Source organism: Equus przewalskii, chromosome 3 (genome assembly GCF_037783145.1).
Source record: "Equus przewalskii isolate Varuska chromosome 3, EquPr2, whole genome shotgun sequence".
In the NCBI taxonomy this organism is placed as follows: domain Eukaryota; kingdom Metazoa; phylum Chordata; class Mammalia; order Perissodactyla; family Equidae; genus Equus; species Equus przewalskii.
The window spans coordinates 98,169,924-98,183,867 of NC_091833.1; the positions used below are offsets into that span (position 1 = coordinate 98,169,924).

At 35.2% G+C, this 13,944-nt stretch overlaps 1 protein-coding gene across 8 annotated transcripts in view; it reads right to left on the minus strand.

Moving 5' to 3' along the window:
• STIM2 (stromal interaction molecule 2) overlaps positions 1-13,944 on the minus strand; it is a 170,476-nt gene that overhangs the window by 55,060 nt on the left and 101,472 nt on the right. For all 8 annotated transcript variants that reach the window (XM_070613018.1, XM_070613021.1, XM_070613019.1 and 5 more), the window contains exon 3: positions 12,656-12,770. In XM_070613018.1, the coding sequence (XP_070469119.1) occupies positions 12,656-12,770 (115 nt within the window). The remainder of the gene's footprint in view (positions 1-12,655; positions 12,771-13,944) is intronic.

The window sequence follows — 13,944 nt, forward strand, 5'->3', positions numbered from 1 at the left end:
TCCCTAAAAGAGTGTTAACTTCATGAGGGCAGGATATCTATTTTGCTCAATGCTCTATCCCCAAAACCCAGAATAATGCCTGTCTCACAGGAAGAACTAAATAAATTTTTGATGACTTAATGAATGAACAGAGCAAGTGAATTTGACTTTTGCCCCTTGCAATTAATAAAATCAGTGATGATAAAGTATCCTTACAACAAATTGCCCATTACTTGAGGTAATTTGAGTCTCTTTATCTTCTGCCACTAAAAACGGACTTACTAAAACAAATAAACTGCCCAAATTTTGAAATAAAGCACTACAGTAAAAAAGAAGACGTAGTATACTATAATTTCAAGCCACTCAACAAAGCATGTTGAACAATCGGTTATGCACAGGAATTTATTAAGCATTTAGTTTTGTAATAAATTCAGCCTCCAGTACTTAATATAGTGCGGGTTCCATTAGAAACTAGAGTGATTACTTTTTTGGGCATTCCTGAAAACTACTCAAAGAATCTAGACACAGTCCAAAAACATATATCCACTAACTTAAAACTTAACCTACACTTTTTCAAAAGCTTCCAATTACACACCTAAAAGAGAATGCAGTCTAATATCATGGTCAGATTCATGCAATTGAGCATGCTCATTAAAAACAGATGAGAGAAATTTAGACAACTATCAAAGCAGATCAATCTGCAACTATCTCACACTGCAATCTGGGATGTGCTTACCTTTGCTAAGGTCACAGGCTCTGGATCAGTGGGTATGCAGCTAGTACACAGAAACCTATTATTATTCATTGTAGTAGAGGTATAGCACTATCATTAAAATTCTGCCACAAAATATTTGGTACTGGTCAAAACATGGAAAATAATGACGTTAGAATTCTATATTCTTACAATACGTAATTTAGAAACCAACAAATGCATATGCAAATTTAAAAGATAAGGAAGTTCCTGGGGTTCCCCTTTCTAATTACTCACCCTCTCATTTCCCCTTTTTTGAGCCCACCTCCATCCCCTTCCAAAAAGTTCAAGACATTGTTTTAAAAGAATTTTCATTCAAATTCTTCATAGAAATAAATTCTAAGAATGATTTGAAAATGGTACTAACATGCCTGTGAGTCAGTGCCATCCAGCCATGGAGAATTATTTGTCAAGTTTCATGCCTGTCTTAGCTTAAATTCATTTTTTATTAACCTAACAATGTTTTCAATCCATAAACCAACACATAATTACCCATAAAGAAAATAAATGCTGACATTACATGGAAAGGTGTAAGAAGGTGTAATCCCAGTTACCAACTCTTATACATAGTGGCAGTACTATCTGAACAAAGCACTTGCTGAATTGAAAATTTTTTAAAATGTTTAACCTGTCAGTAGAGGGCTTCTCTTTTTCTTTAAGCATAATCAGATTTACCAGTCTTTAAAAAACCCTTTACTTGATCATACTATCCATTTGTAACTATCATTCACTTTCTCTCCATTTTCTTGCCTATCCCTTAAATAGGGGGTTACTCACGGTTTCTACTTCATATCTACTCTTTATCTTAACTCATTTTTTTATTGTGGTAAACAAACAAAACATAAAATTTACCATCTTAACCATTTTTAAGTGTACAGTTCAATGGTATTAAGTATTTATATTGTTGTGCAACCATCACCACCATCCAACTCCAGAACTTTTTTCATCTTGCAAAATTAAAACTGTGTACCGATTAAACAATAACTCCCCATTCTCCTCCCCCTAGCCCGTGGCAACCACTATTCTACTTTCTGTCTTCATGATTTTGACTACTCTAGGTACCTTACATAAGTGGAATCTTACTGTATTTGTCTTTTGGTGATTAGCTTATTTCACTTAGCATAATGTCTTCAAGGTTTATCCATGTTGTAGCATATGTCAGAATTTCCTTCCTTTTTAAGACTGAATAATACTCCACTGTATGGATACACCACATTTTGTTTATCCATTTATCTGTTGATGGACATTTGGGTTGCTTCCACTTAAATCTTGTTTAAGACTTATTTTGTGTGTGTATATGACTCAATTCCCCTTACCAATGTTTAAATTGATTTCTTAAAGTTTAATGATTTTCTCCTTGCCAAATCTAATGGCTTTTTTCCAATATATCATATTTCTCTATATCAAAACTACTAGCTACTTTTCATCTCTCCTCGCTCTATCTCCCACTGCAAGAGAGAGACAGACAGAAAGAAGAAATGACTTACAAAGATTCATGTAATGCAAAGAGAATGAAACATGAAAGATGTCAGTGGACCAGGGAAATAAAACTAAGTAAGAGCACGCATAAAATATACATGAGATCCCTAATCATAGCTACAAAAAATAGACAAAGAAGGAAACAAAATCAGTCACAAGGTTCACAAGGCAAGCACAAACCATCTCCTCAAGACTACATCTATTCGTATTACAGAGACATAAAAAGAACATTCTTCATGCGGGCTCTCGGCAGATACTGTGCAATATGGTGGACTATGCCCTCAGCTACACAACCATCCATCAGTTCCTGAAAACCCTCTTCTCTAGAGTTTCAAGACACTGTACCTTCCTGATTCACTTCCCATGTCTCTGATGGTCATTACGTATTTTATTAGCTAATCCTTTGCTTTTGCCTTAGTGGCAGTATTCCCAAGGGACTATGCTCTTTCCTTCTCTTAGTGAACTCTCAATTCATACGACTATACCTATTATACCTTTATGTGAGTGAATCACAACTTTATACCATTAATTTTGTTTTAGAACATAGCCCTTAAGCAACCATAAGTTCCTAGTGAAAAACACCTACTTTATACTGTTTTTTAGCTGATTAATGTTACCAGGAAAAAAAATTGATGATGGAAGTAAAAATTTAATTTCCTTCAATGGGAGTGACATTTATTATTTTGTCAGACTGATCTAGACTCTTAATTTTAAACTAATACCTTAAGTAAGTAGCTGATTTTAAACACTCTGAATCAAAACTATCTGTGGTTCGCCACTTTCAACATCCTAGAAGAATTCACACTGATGCTAAAAGAAAGAGAAAAAGAAGACTGGTCAAATGTTAGAAGAATGCTTATTAAAGACCTCTTATTGAAGAGCATCTTAACCAAATGAAAAAATTAGATGACAAGCTTTATTTGTACTTACTACTCTTATTTAGACAGAGTAACCATCCATAGACTGAGAAGAATTTTAAGTATGAGACATATATACATGCTATGTGATTTATCCTTTTTTTTTTAAAGATTTTATTTTTTTCCTTTTTCTCCCCAAAGCCCCCCAGTACATAGTTGTATATTCTTCACTGTGGGTCCTTCTAGTTGTGGCGTGTGGGACGCTGCCTCAGCGTGGTTTGATGAGCAGTGCCATGTCCGCGCCCAGGATTCGAACCAACGAAACACTGGGCCGCCTGCAGCGGAGCGTGCGAACTTAACCACTCGGCCACGGGGCCAGCCCCTATCCTATTTTTTTTTATCGTTCATTCCCTCTGAGCCATATATTTATATGTGTAATATAACATATATGTATATAAATATATGTTCCAGAATTAGAGAAATGCTTAGAATTTTTAAAAATAAGCCATGTTCATTCAAGAACATGTTCATTTAATTCATTCAAATTGAGTTTGAAATTTTATTTTCATAGTATCTGTAATTTGTATTATTTCTATTACAGTTGTTTCTAAATTGCTAAGTAATACTCAGTGGAATAGAAAAAAAAGACCCAAGTAAGCATAAGACTTGTTTGAAAAGAAGAAAGAATTTTATAAAACTGACCATCTTTGAAGAGGAGAATACAATTATCAACAAACAAGATCCTTATCTAAAAGAACAGAAATAAAATATTTGTTCCACCTAAAGTGAATCTAAATAGAGAACCTCCTGCAATAACATACATTTTAACACCCAGAACTGTAACCAGAGTCCCTCCTATCCACCGCTTTCCCAAACCGAGAATTGGTAAAGCAAAATTTAACACACGTCTGTATGTAACTGATTCTCAACTGCTGGGGAAAGTAAGGAAAGAAAAATAAGATGTTCACGAAAGCCTCCTGTTTTCTAGACAGTCCATCACAGTGAAAAGTGGACAGCCCTCATTTTTACCTTCTGCAGAAGGTTCTGTTACTGTACTCCAAACTTGAGGTATCCCTTGAGTCTGTGAACACAGCAGAGGAGAAATGTAGAATAATTCAGGTGTACGGAAACACATAAGGCAAATTCACAAACAATTTTAGAATATTACTTCCTTAAATTGTAAGAAAAGCTTCATCATGAGATAGATTACATACTGGAAGATTTGTTATTTAAGAAAAAATGAGGCTCACAACATATCCATTTCATGTGTTCCCAGAGAATAGAAATTGTTAAATTTTCTAAGGGCCAAAGTACAGAGAGAAGTGATAGGCAGTTGGTTTTTGCATCCTATTCTGGGAGTGGTCTCTATTTCAGAATAAAATCAAGAAAGATCTATAAAAGGAAGACAGAGCTGTCACAAAGTCAAGTACGTTCCATAGATTAAAAAGACATCATCAATCCTAGCAAATCAGTATATGCAATGACCCTAAATCTCTGAAAGTCAAGTATCCTGAAGTAAGGAGGAACCGTGTCAACAATAAAAGAGAAAGGGAAAGAAGACAACTAATATAATAAAAACCAAAACCTAGCCCTGATGAATACATTTGAACTGAAGGGAACAGAGAGACTGAAACACTAACATAGGATGATGATTAAGAAAGATTAGCAACTTATTGTGAGTGCTCTGAACTCATTTAGATAATTTTATAATAAAAAGAAAGCTATTTGATCATAAAGGAAGAAAGGACGCACTATAAACAAAAATACAAAAATCAATGCTGATTAATACAGAAGTGTTTTGCAAACTGATTAATTTTCAAATTGATCAAGTAATATTTATGCTACTCTTCTAGCAAAAACCCAGGTTAAGCAGACATAAATGTTTGTTGATAGGGTAAATGAGCACTATGTTTGTGTCACCTATTCCCTACATACAATAAACAGACTACAAAAGACTTTTGCTGGTGGTGCCAATAATGACATTTGTCATTTTGAAAACAGACTCTACTTCAAGAACAGGCCTTACACTGTATAAAGTACTTTCTGTAGACAATGAAAATCCAGTACCTCTATAGATGGCTAACAACAGCTCTTCCTAGAAGTAAAAGTATTGTTTAAAAGTTGAAAAGTGTTAAAAACCTGTGTTAATAAAACAGCACAAGCATTTGAAGCACATTCAGAGCCTTGTGTTTTCAAAATGTGCTATATTAATCACAAATATCCTGAAAGCTATTAATTCAGCAGAATGTCTCTTAGTGAAGAGCTGACGAGAGATGAAAGGTAAATGTCCCTTAATCCAACTAACTCCTCTGGCCTTACCTGACCTCTGTAGGCAGACCAACATACTTCTTATTCAATTATCCCACAGTGCCTACTACATGTAACTCGATTACAGATCATATCACATCCTTTAATTACTTAATAGACCTTTCTCCAATAACAGACTGTAGACAGGTGGAGGACAGAAAACATACTCTTCATCTGTCCATCTTCAGTACCTGGGACAATGCCTTGCTCATAATAAGTATTTACTAAAAAGCATTCACTGTTAGGAACCAGTTAAATGATTCTCCTCAAGCCCAATGGGTCTAAAATCACAAGGAATAAAAAAAAGAATGGAATTTATTCTGAACAAAGGGGATAAACTAATCCAAGTCTTCCTTTAAAATATTTCTCATTTATATAAGGCTATAAGCCAATGTTACCGCAATAAAAAATAAACAAACAAACATAGACTCAGGATGAGCTGGCAGTAAAGTATAATTCAAAATTTACTAGCATCAAAAGTGTTCTAGATTAGAAGAGGTCCAGGGTCCCTTCTAGAATACCATTACTCTTGAAGATGAATAACTATCTTCTAAATACTTTAAAACTCGATGAAAAATGGAGGGAAATTCTAATTTAAAGCATCAGCTTTGTTATTGAAATGAAATAGGTTATTCCTAAAGAGAATGATTGAGGAAAAGAAAATTAATAAGTTGATTTAAAAAGAAATGTTTGTTACCCAAAAAAAAAAAATATTTCTCAGAATTCATGATTTCTCCTTCTTCCCATTCAAATACACATTATATTACACTCAAAGTTAGTCGTCGTGCTTATGGTAAATTCACCTTCTTATAACTAACTCTTCTATATTATAAGGCTTTCCAAAACAAGAAGCTGTAATAGCTCCTAATACCTAGTTCAATGATAATAAAAATGCTAAAATATGCTACCACTTTCCATACACATAGTAAATATTGCTAACCAGTAATTTCTACAATAACCTCCTTCTTTGCTACTGAGACCACACACAAACCAAGCTTCCTTAATACAGTGCTCTAGGCAACCACTATCAATTGGTAAGCATTCATATATGAGTGGGATCTTACTTGCCATTCTTGGAGCAGCTTATCAGGTTTAAACATTAAGGCTCACTAGTCTGGTCTCCCTCTCTGACTGACCCTATTTTCCACTATTCTCCAACTCAGATGCCTCTTCCAGCATTATCAGTCTCCAAAGTCCCCTGCATGTGCCATGTGCACATTTATCTTACAAAAACCATAGTAACAAGGGATAGTCACTGAGCACGTGCTACGTGGTAGGCACTGTTCTACGCACTTTACACACACAAATTCATTTCATCCTCAACAACTGGATGCAGTGGATGACTTTTACCCCATAATAGATATGAAATTATGACACAGAAAGGTTAAGCACTACATGTTAATAGCAAAAGATAAATATTAAAACAGTGATTTATCTCATATACAGTAAAAACATTATATTTCTGATTTGTAAATTGTGCTTGTTTGAGGGATTTAGGACTTAAGTCTGGAATTACACCTGTTCATCCATTCATTTTAATGTGCTAACCTGTGTATATCCCTAACTTTCTTATTTCTAAGAAAATTTTCTCTCTTTCAAAATCTTGCCGAAGAGTCACCTCTCTAATGAAGACTTCCCCAAAATAAATCTGCCCATTCTCTTAAACTCCCACAAGAGTATCACTTACCTAGTATTTAATCAAAACTTCTTGTATTGTTTTTTAACATTTCATCTGTGCATATGCAATAATATTGTAAGCTCCTTGAGGAGAAAGGCCTTATCTTATACTTCCTTGTATTCTACCACACTGACTGCTATGCATACTGTAAATATACAAATAAATACTGCATCAACAAATGCCACAAAGATAATGCTACCTGACTATCTGCAAGGCCTACATTTTGAATTACTCTTCTGATAATGCTAAACAATATGCACTGATCCTTTCATATTGTTTTTTCATTCCAGTTTCATTGTAACCAATAGCATAGACCTAAAAAAGCTGGTAGATTTTATCAACACTTAGAGATCCACTTATACCTTCATATCAAGAAGAAAATCCTTATGAATATTAAAAATATACATAAAGGAAATATTTATAATGCTCCTTACTTTTAGAAATTTAACATCCATGGTCAGCAAATTTTTTTCATAACATTGCTTTTTATGTAACATTTACATTTTTGCTTTCCTAAATAGAAAGAAAATAGTCTTGGTCATTTCTCTCTAGGTAGGCATTATATACACTTGCAAACAACCATTATTAAATGCTCTTCTTCAGACAATTTCAGCTCCCTTAAATTTCTAATCAAAAAAAAATTAAACCTTCTGCAAAATTTCCAAATGTCTATTCAATTTGTAAAGCCCAAAATTACACAGTGACCTTAGGTAAGATAAGACCCGTGCTGAACAGGATGGAAAGATTACCTCATGGTTGTCACATGTTATAATAACTACTTAACCCAATGAGTTATCATTTTTAAAAACAGTACATTACTTAATCAGTTTTTTATCTACTATGGTCCCTAAATCTTACACATAACCAATAATTTTCTATCTACTTTTTCCTTCATTAGGTATCTGGCTACTATTAATTGCATTCAGTAATTGTAACAACTTATCCAGTTTATCAAAATCTATCCGAAATCTAATACCAGTTTTTTAAATGGCTTTTATTTGCATTGGACTGCTGCCATGTGCAAACTGAGCAAGCATTCTCTACGCACACAAAAAGAACATTCAGGTCATGTTGAAATTTTTCTTTGTGAGATCAGGATCAATTTCTACATAACACAATTTTACTCTTCCCCAGTTGACAACATTCCATAAAGATCTTAGGTACATTTCACCCTCCAAAGAACTGCACATTACAAGGGTAAGTATTTAGCCTAAAATGTCTGTTCATTTTATTGATGAATATTAGGGAACTGAATCAAAAACCTTTCAAAACTTTAAATAGAGCCAAACACTTTAGTTTTATTCAGCATTATTACAAAGATTAGTCAACATTTACTAAGTGCCTCCCAGGTGTTGCCAGAAATTACACTAGGCACTTTTACTACATTACTCATTTATATCACACAAGAATTGCATTTTCTCAGTCAACTTTAAAATGTGCCCAATGTCTTAATGTTCAAAAATAAAAGTGCCAGGATTTAAAGCTTGAAAGCCCACACACTTCCTACAGCATGCCGCCTCCACTTCCACGTCTAGCAAATTTTCAGGTAACTAAAGAAGGAGCCATGAGGGGGCTACCATTTATGGTCTATCTCCTTATTTCCCTCAGAACTCCTGGTGAACCCTCACAGCCTGTTGCAAACGCCACCGTCTGTGTATAATCCTACCAGAGAGTTAATTACTCCTTCCAGTGAGCTGTCTCCATATCCTTCACTTACTTCTATTATTGTACATATCACCAGATATTGTAACTATTTGTTTCCTTTGTCTTTCCCACTCAGCTATTTACTCCTTATAACCCAGAGACATGTTTAACACATCTTTAACACCAGGATCCAACGCCCACTTAGCACATAACATATTAAACCTGTTCTGCTGACCTGCTTCTGTAACATGACTTAGCTTATGTGCAACTGGTAAATAGGGATCTTGTCAATATAAAAGTCACATTTCACTTGTGACTTTCTTCACGTTATTATTTTATATCACCAAGTAACAGCAAATGGATACAAAGAATACAGAAGGCCAAAACAGCAAGCTATTAACACGATGCCCACCCACCACTCCTTCCTTTTAGCTCAATTTGGCCACAGCCTCTGTCTTAGAAATGCTTGTTGCTCAGCTCTCATCTTCGTGCACTTTGTCCTTGTCTTCATAATTTAGCAACCTCAACCCTACCTAATCCCTCCTTCCATTAAGTTATCTTTACTCATATTCTAAGGTAAAGTCCTATATCTACCACAGTATTTACCAATTAGGAATTTAACACGTCTTTTTACCTGTGCTAGTATTATTGTTAGTACTGTTAGTGCCCTGGTTACAAAGTTGCATAGGTTTTGAGTAGTCTGATTCAACCTCATTTTTTTCCCATAAACTTTGTAATTTTTAACTTCATAATTTTGCAAAACATAAGTTTTTCAGGAATGCATATACTTCATTACAGCAAAAATGTCTGTACTCAAAGTATTTGATGAACTGAATTACTGAGTATCCAATGCTCATCAGGCATTATACATTCACTCATTGAACAAATATTACTGAATATCAAAGTAAATAAGGCACTGCTCTAGGCACTAAGGACAACAATGATGGGCAAAGTACGATTGTGTATGTCTCTGCGTGTATGCATATGTGTGTGCATGTTGTACACATGTGTGTATGTATCTGCATTCATGTTCAACTAAACAACCTTGAATTACATATTATTGCTAGAGGTACATTCTAATCTCTATATCAACAGTTTCAAAACCTTTTCAGAATCATTTTTTGTTTCCCAAGAGAAATCTTAAGCAGAAACAAAAAATATCAGATAAAAGCAAAACCCTGCACATTCAGCATGCCCTGCCCCTGAGATACCTCCAGGAAACCTGGGGCTTGTTAGGCTATGATTTAAAAACCACGATCTAGCAATGATACTCCACCTTTACATGACCCCTTTAATAAATAAAAAGAGTCTGACACGGGTTGAGAAAATCAATTAGGTCACTGTAAAGCTTGTAGTGGAGGATGATTTCACTGGACTCCTCTCTTCCCTCCCATGCAGCTGTTTTAATAGGAGCCCGAAGACTACTCCTCCCACGCCCTGATCCCCTAAGAGGGTTATGTGAGTGACTGAGCTTTGGAGAAAAGGAAGTAGAGAGTAGATGCTTTAGGTCCACTCTTTGGAGACCCAGGGGGAAATCTTCTCACCATCATAACGGTAAAATCTTAGGGAATGGAAATTAAGATAAAAGTCTAGGGAAAAAGAGATTTAAGAGGCTACTCAACATGAAAAGGCCTTAAGCTAAAAAACAAACAAACAAATACTCTCATAGATCACAAAAGATCTCCCTGAAATCACTAAGGTGGGAAAGCAAAATGGAGTTTTGAGGACAGAGTCTCCTAAGATTTGGGATACAGTAATAACAAAATAGACAAAGATCCTCTGCTTTCTAGGCTTACCTTCTCAGGGGCAGGGGAGAGAGAGAAGAGAGACAAACATAACGAACAAGTCAGTTATATATCTTAGAAGGTGATACATGATATGTGGAAAAGAAAGTGTGACGCCATGTAAGAGGGATCTAGAGTGCCAAAAAACAAGGGTAGCAGGGAGGGGAGGGAGTGTGGTTTGCAATTTTAAATAGAGTGATCAGGGTGGGCTCACGGAGAGAAGAGCCCCAATAAAGGCTTTAATAAAAGAGGTAATGGGGACCAGCCCAGTGGCGTAGGGGTTAAGTTCCCGCACTCTCCTTCCAGGGTTTGCAGGTTTGGATCCCTGGCACAGACCTATGCACCGCTCATCAAGTCATGCTGTGGCAGTATCCCATATACAAAATAGAGGAAGATGGGCACAGATGTTAGCTCAGGGCTAAACTTCCTCATAAAAAAAGGTGGAGGGAAGGTAAGGGAGTTAGCCAAGAGGACCTCTTCACTCCTGCAGTGGTAGAATAGCAAGAAGTCAAACTGGGAAAGAGGAGGGAGGGAGGGAGGGGGAGGGGGAGAGAGACAGAGACAGAGACAGAGACAGACAGAGACAGAGAGAGAGAGAGAGAGACAGAGACAGAGACAGAGAGAGAGAGACAGAGACAGAGAGAGAGAGAGACAGAGACAGAGAGAGACAGAGACAGAGAGAGAGACAGAGAGAGAGAGAGGGAGGACAGAAGGTGGAAGAGAGGAGGGAGCAGGGGAAGGCACACCATGTAGAGACTTACAGGTCTTTGTAATGATTTTGGCTTTTATTCTGAGCCATTAAAGGGTACTGAGCAGATGTGATTTATCTTTTAAATAGAATATTCTGCTATGTGAAGAAGAGACTATAGCAGAGCACAGGGAGACTATTAGGCAGCTGCTGCAATTCCCCAGGCAAGAGATGGGAGCTGAACCAGGGTGGTAGCACAACAGGTGATGAGACGTGGTCAAATCTTTTTTCCTTCATTCAAATATAGTTAAGTGGGCTCCATTCAACTTACCACATATCCAAATCTCAAATACACTAGTAGCAATAGACTCCATAATGGATCTCCAATTCCTTTAGTAAGATCTACATGTTGCTGAGGCATTTCACACAAATAGACTAAGTCTTACTGAGTTTTCCACCATTCTAGCACTTTCCTCCCATGAAATTTATACTCATTTATTCCTACGCAAGTTCATATTACTTAAAAACAGTACGAGGAGGGGAAATGGAGATACAGATTTTTAAAGTCTATGTGATTTTCAATTAAGTCTGGTATTTTTTTCCCTTCTTTCTTTTTCTCTTTCCTAGTATACTTCAACAGATGCCTCTTTGAAAAAGTGAAAACAAAAATGTAAGCAAGCTATAAAGCTTCTTCTCCCTTAATAAAATACTGAGCTTTGGTGGGATAGTTTTCTGTATTTTCCAATTTCCATATGTTGCCATTGGCAGTCTAGTAAATGTTATTATTTCTTTATACTCCAACTTGGTAATCTGTCCCAGCTTCCTTTTAATTTCATTTCATTTTTCAAACAAGCAGAGAAAAATATATGCTACAACATAATTGCTTAACTTTGGTAAAAGGATAGAAATCTTAGAAAAAAACATTTTGGTTGACTCTGTTACTCAAAAAAAGAAAAAAAATGCTTAATGGACTTTTTTACTGTGCATTACTGTGCACAAGATAGCTTGAGAATTTAAAGGTAGAAACAGAATATAAATAACACAACTTTATCAGGTAAATATTAGAAGACTTCATAAAGGGTTTACTTGAGAAAAAGCTTAAAAGTTCTGTGCCTTCTAAAGACTTTAGGAACCGTTCTCCAGAACTAATAAGAAAACTTTAGGATCAACATGTTTGATAAACCTTTTATAATAATTCCATTTAACACCTAAAACAATGCTCTATAACTTTAAGCTCTCAGATATGCATTATCTTATTTATTCTAGCATAAGGTATTAAATTATCTGAAAACAGGCTGACCCTTAATGAATCTTAAGATAAAAATCATCTTTCAAAACCAAAAACGAAAAAATTATTTACTAGAATATAAATATCCTCACAGATATGTTATCTCGATTCTTTTTAAATCATATGCAATCAGTGAGTTAACAACGGCTAAGCAGGGCAGAAGGGCAAGTGAGGGATCCGGATCACTGAAAGAGTCTTACCTTCTGACGTTTTCCATCGTTTCCATAAATCCTCAACAGTTATATGCTTATCTTCTCTGTGCAGATGGCTGTGTTTATTAGAAGCATCTTTATATTTCATATCTTCTCTGATAAACTATAGAAGAGAAAATACTAAATTAAATATACTTAAATTCACAATTTTAGTCTCTATAAACTAAGGAAAATAAAATGTGAAATCCAGTGGGTGGTGATTTTCATATAATAAATGGTACATTTTTGGTATTTTATACTCACAATATTCTTACGTTTATAAAACTTTTAATGAAATGTCTTCCACTACCAATCATAACAGTAACAACAATAGCAGCAGCAGTAAAAGTGCTTATTTAATGCTCGTTATGTACCAGGTACTATTCTATATTATATAATAAATACGTCTCTATATCTACACACACACACGCATATGCAGAGAGAGGCAGTCATTTCACTTCATGACAGTTCTGTAAGGAAAGTATTATGTATCCTCATACTTTATAGATGAGAAAACCAAGGCCCAAAGAGGTTAAGTAATTTGCCCAAGGTTGAAAAGACAATGAACAGCAGAGCTGAGATTCCAACCCAAGCAGTTTGGTTATGCTCAATAGCATAATATACTCCCTCAGTATTACACATTTTTACCAAATACCTAGTGACGGGGTGTTTCAAAACACAATAAATACTAATTTCAACTGCTGCATCATATTTCTACCTTTTAAGCTATTACTTATAGTTGAAAGGTATTTGATTACAGTGTTTAGAACTAAAACACTTTTAAAAACTAAAGTAGATCCTTTATTAATCTTACTGAAAAATACATAGAGAGAAAACACTAAAACTTTCTTTGCTAAAAATCAACGTGCTCCGTATTACTTCCTTATATAAAATTCTTCAATTGCTCCACATTCTCTACCAAATGAAAAGCACACTCATTTTTATGACTTACATACCATTTCCCAATCCTGTCCCTGATAATCTTTTAGGCCTTATCTCTTGACATTCTCCCCATATAAACTAGCCATTCTAATTACACAAAACTAACAGGTTTTTTTTAACTATTATGCTTTCTCTACCACAATATTTCTGATTTTTCTTGTTTGGTATGGTTTTATTTGGCATCTTTATTAATTTTTTTCTAATTCCAAAATTATGAGATCATACAAAAGATTATTTCAGAAATACCCAATGTAGAAAGTAAAAATCCCCTACAGTCCCAAACGCCAGAGGCATATTTCTCTGACTTTTATATACTGACATTGAAAATCATCTTCAGAGAAAAGACTGAAGTAGAG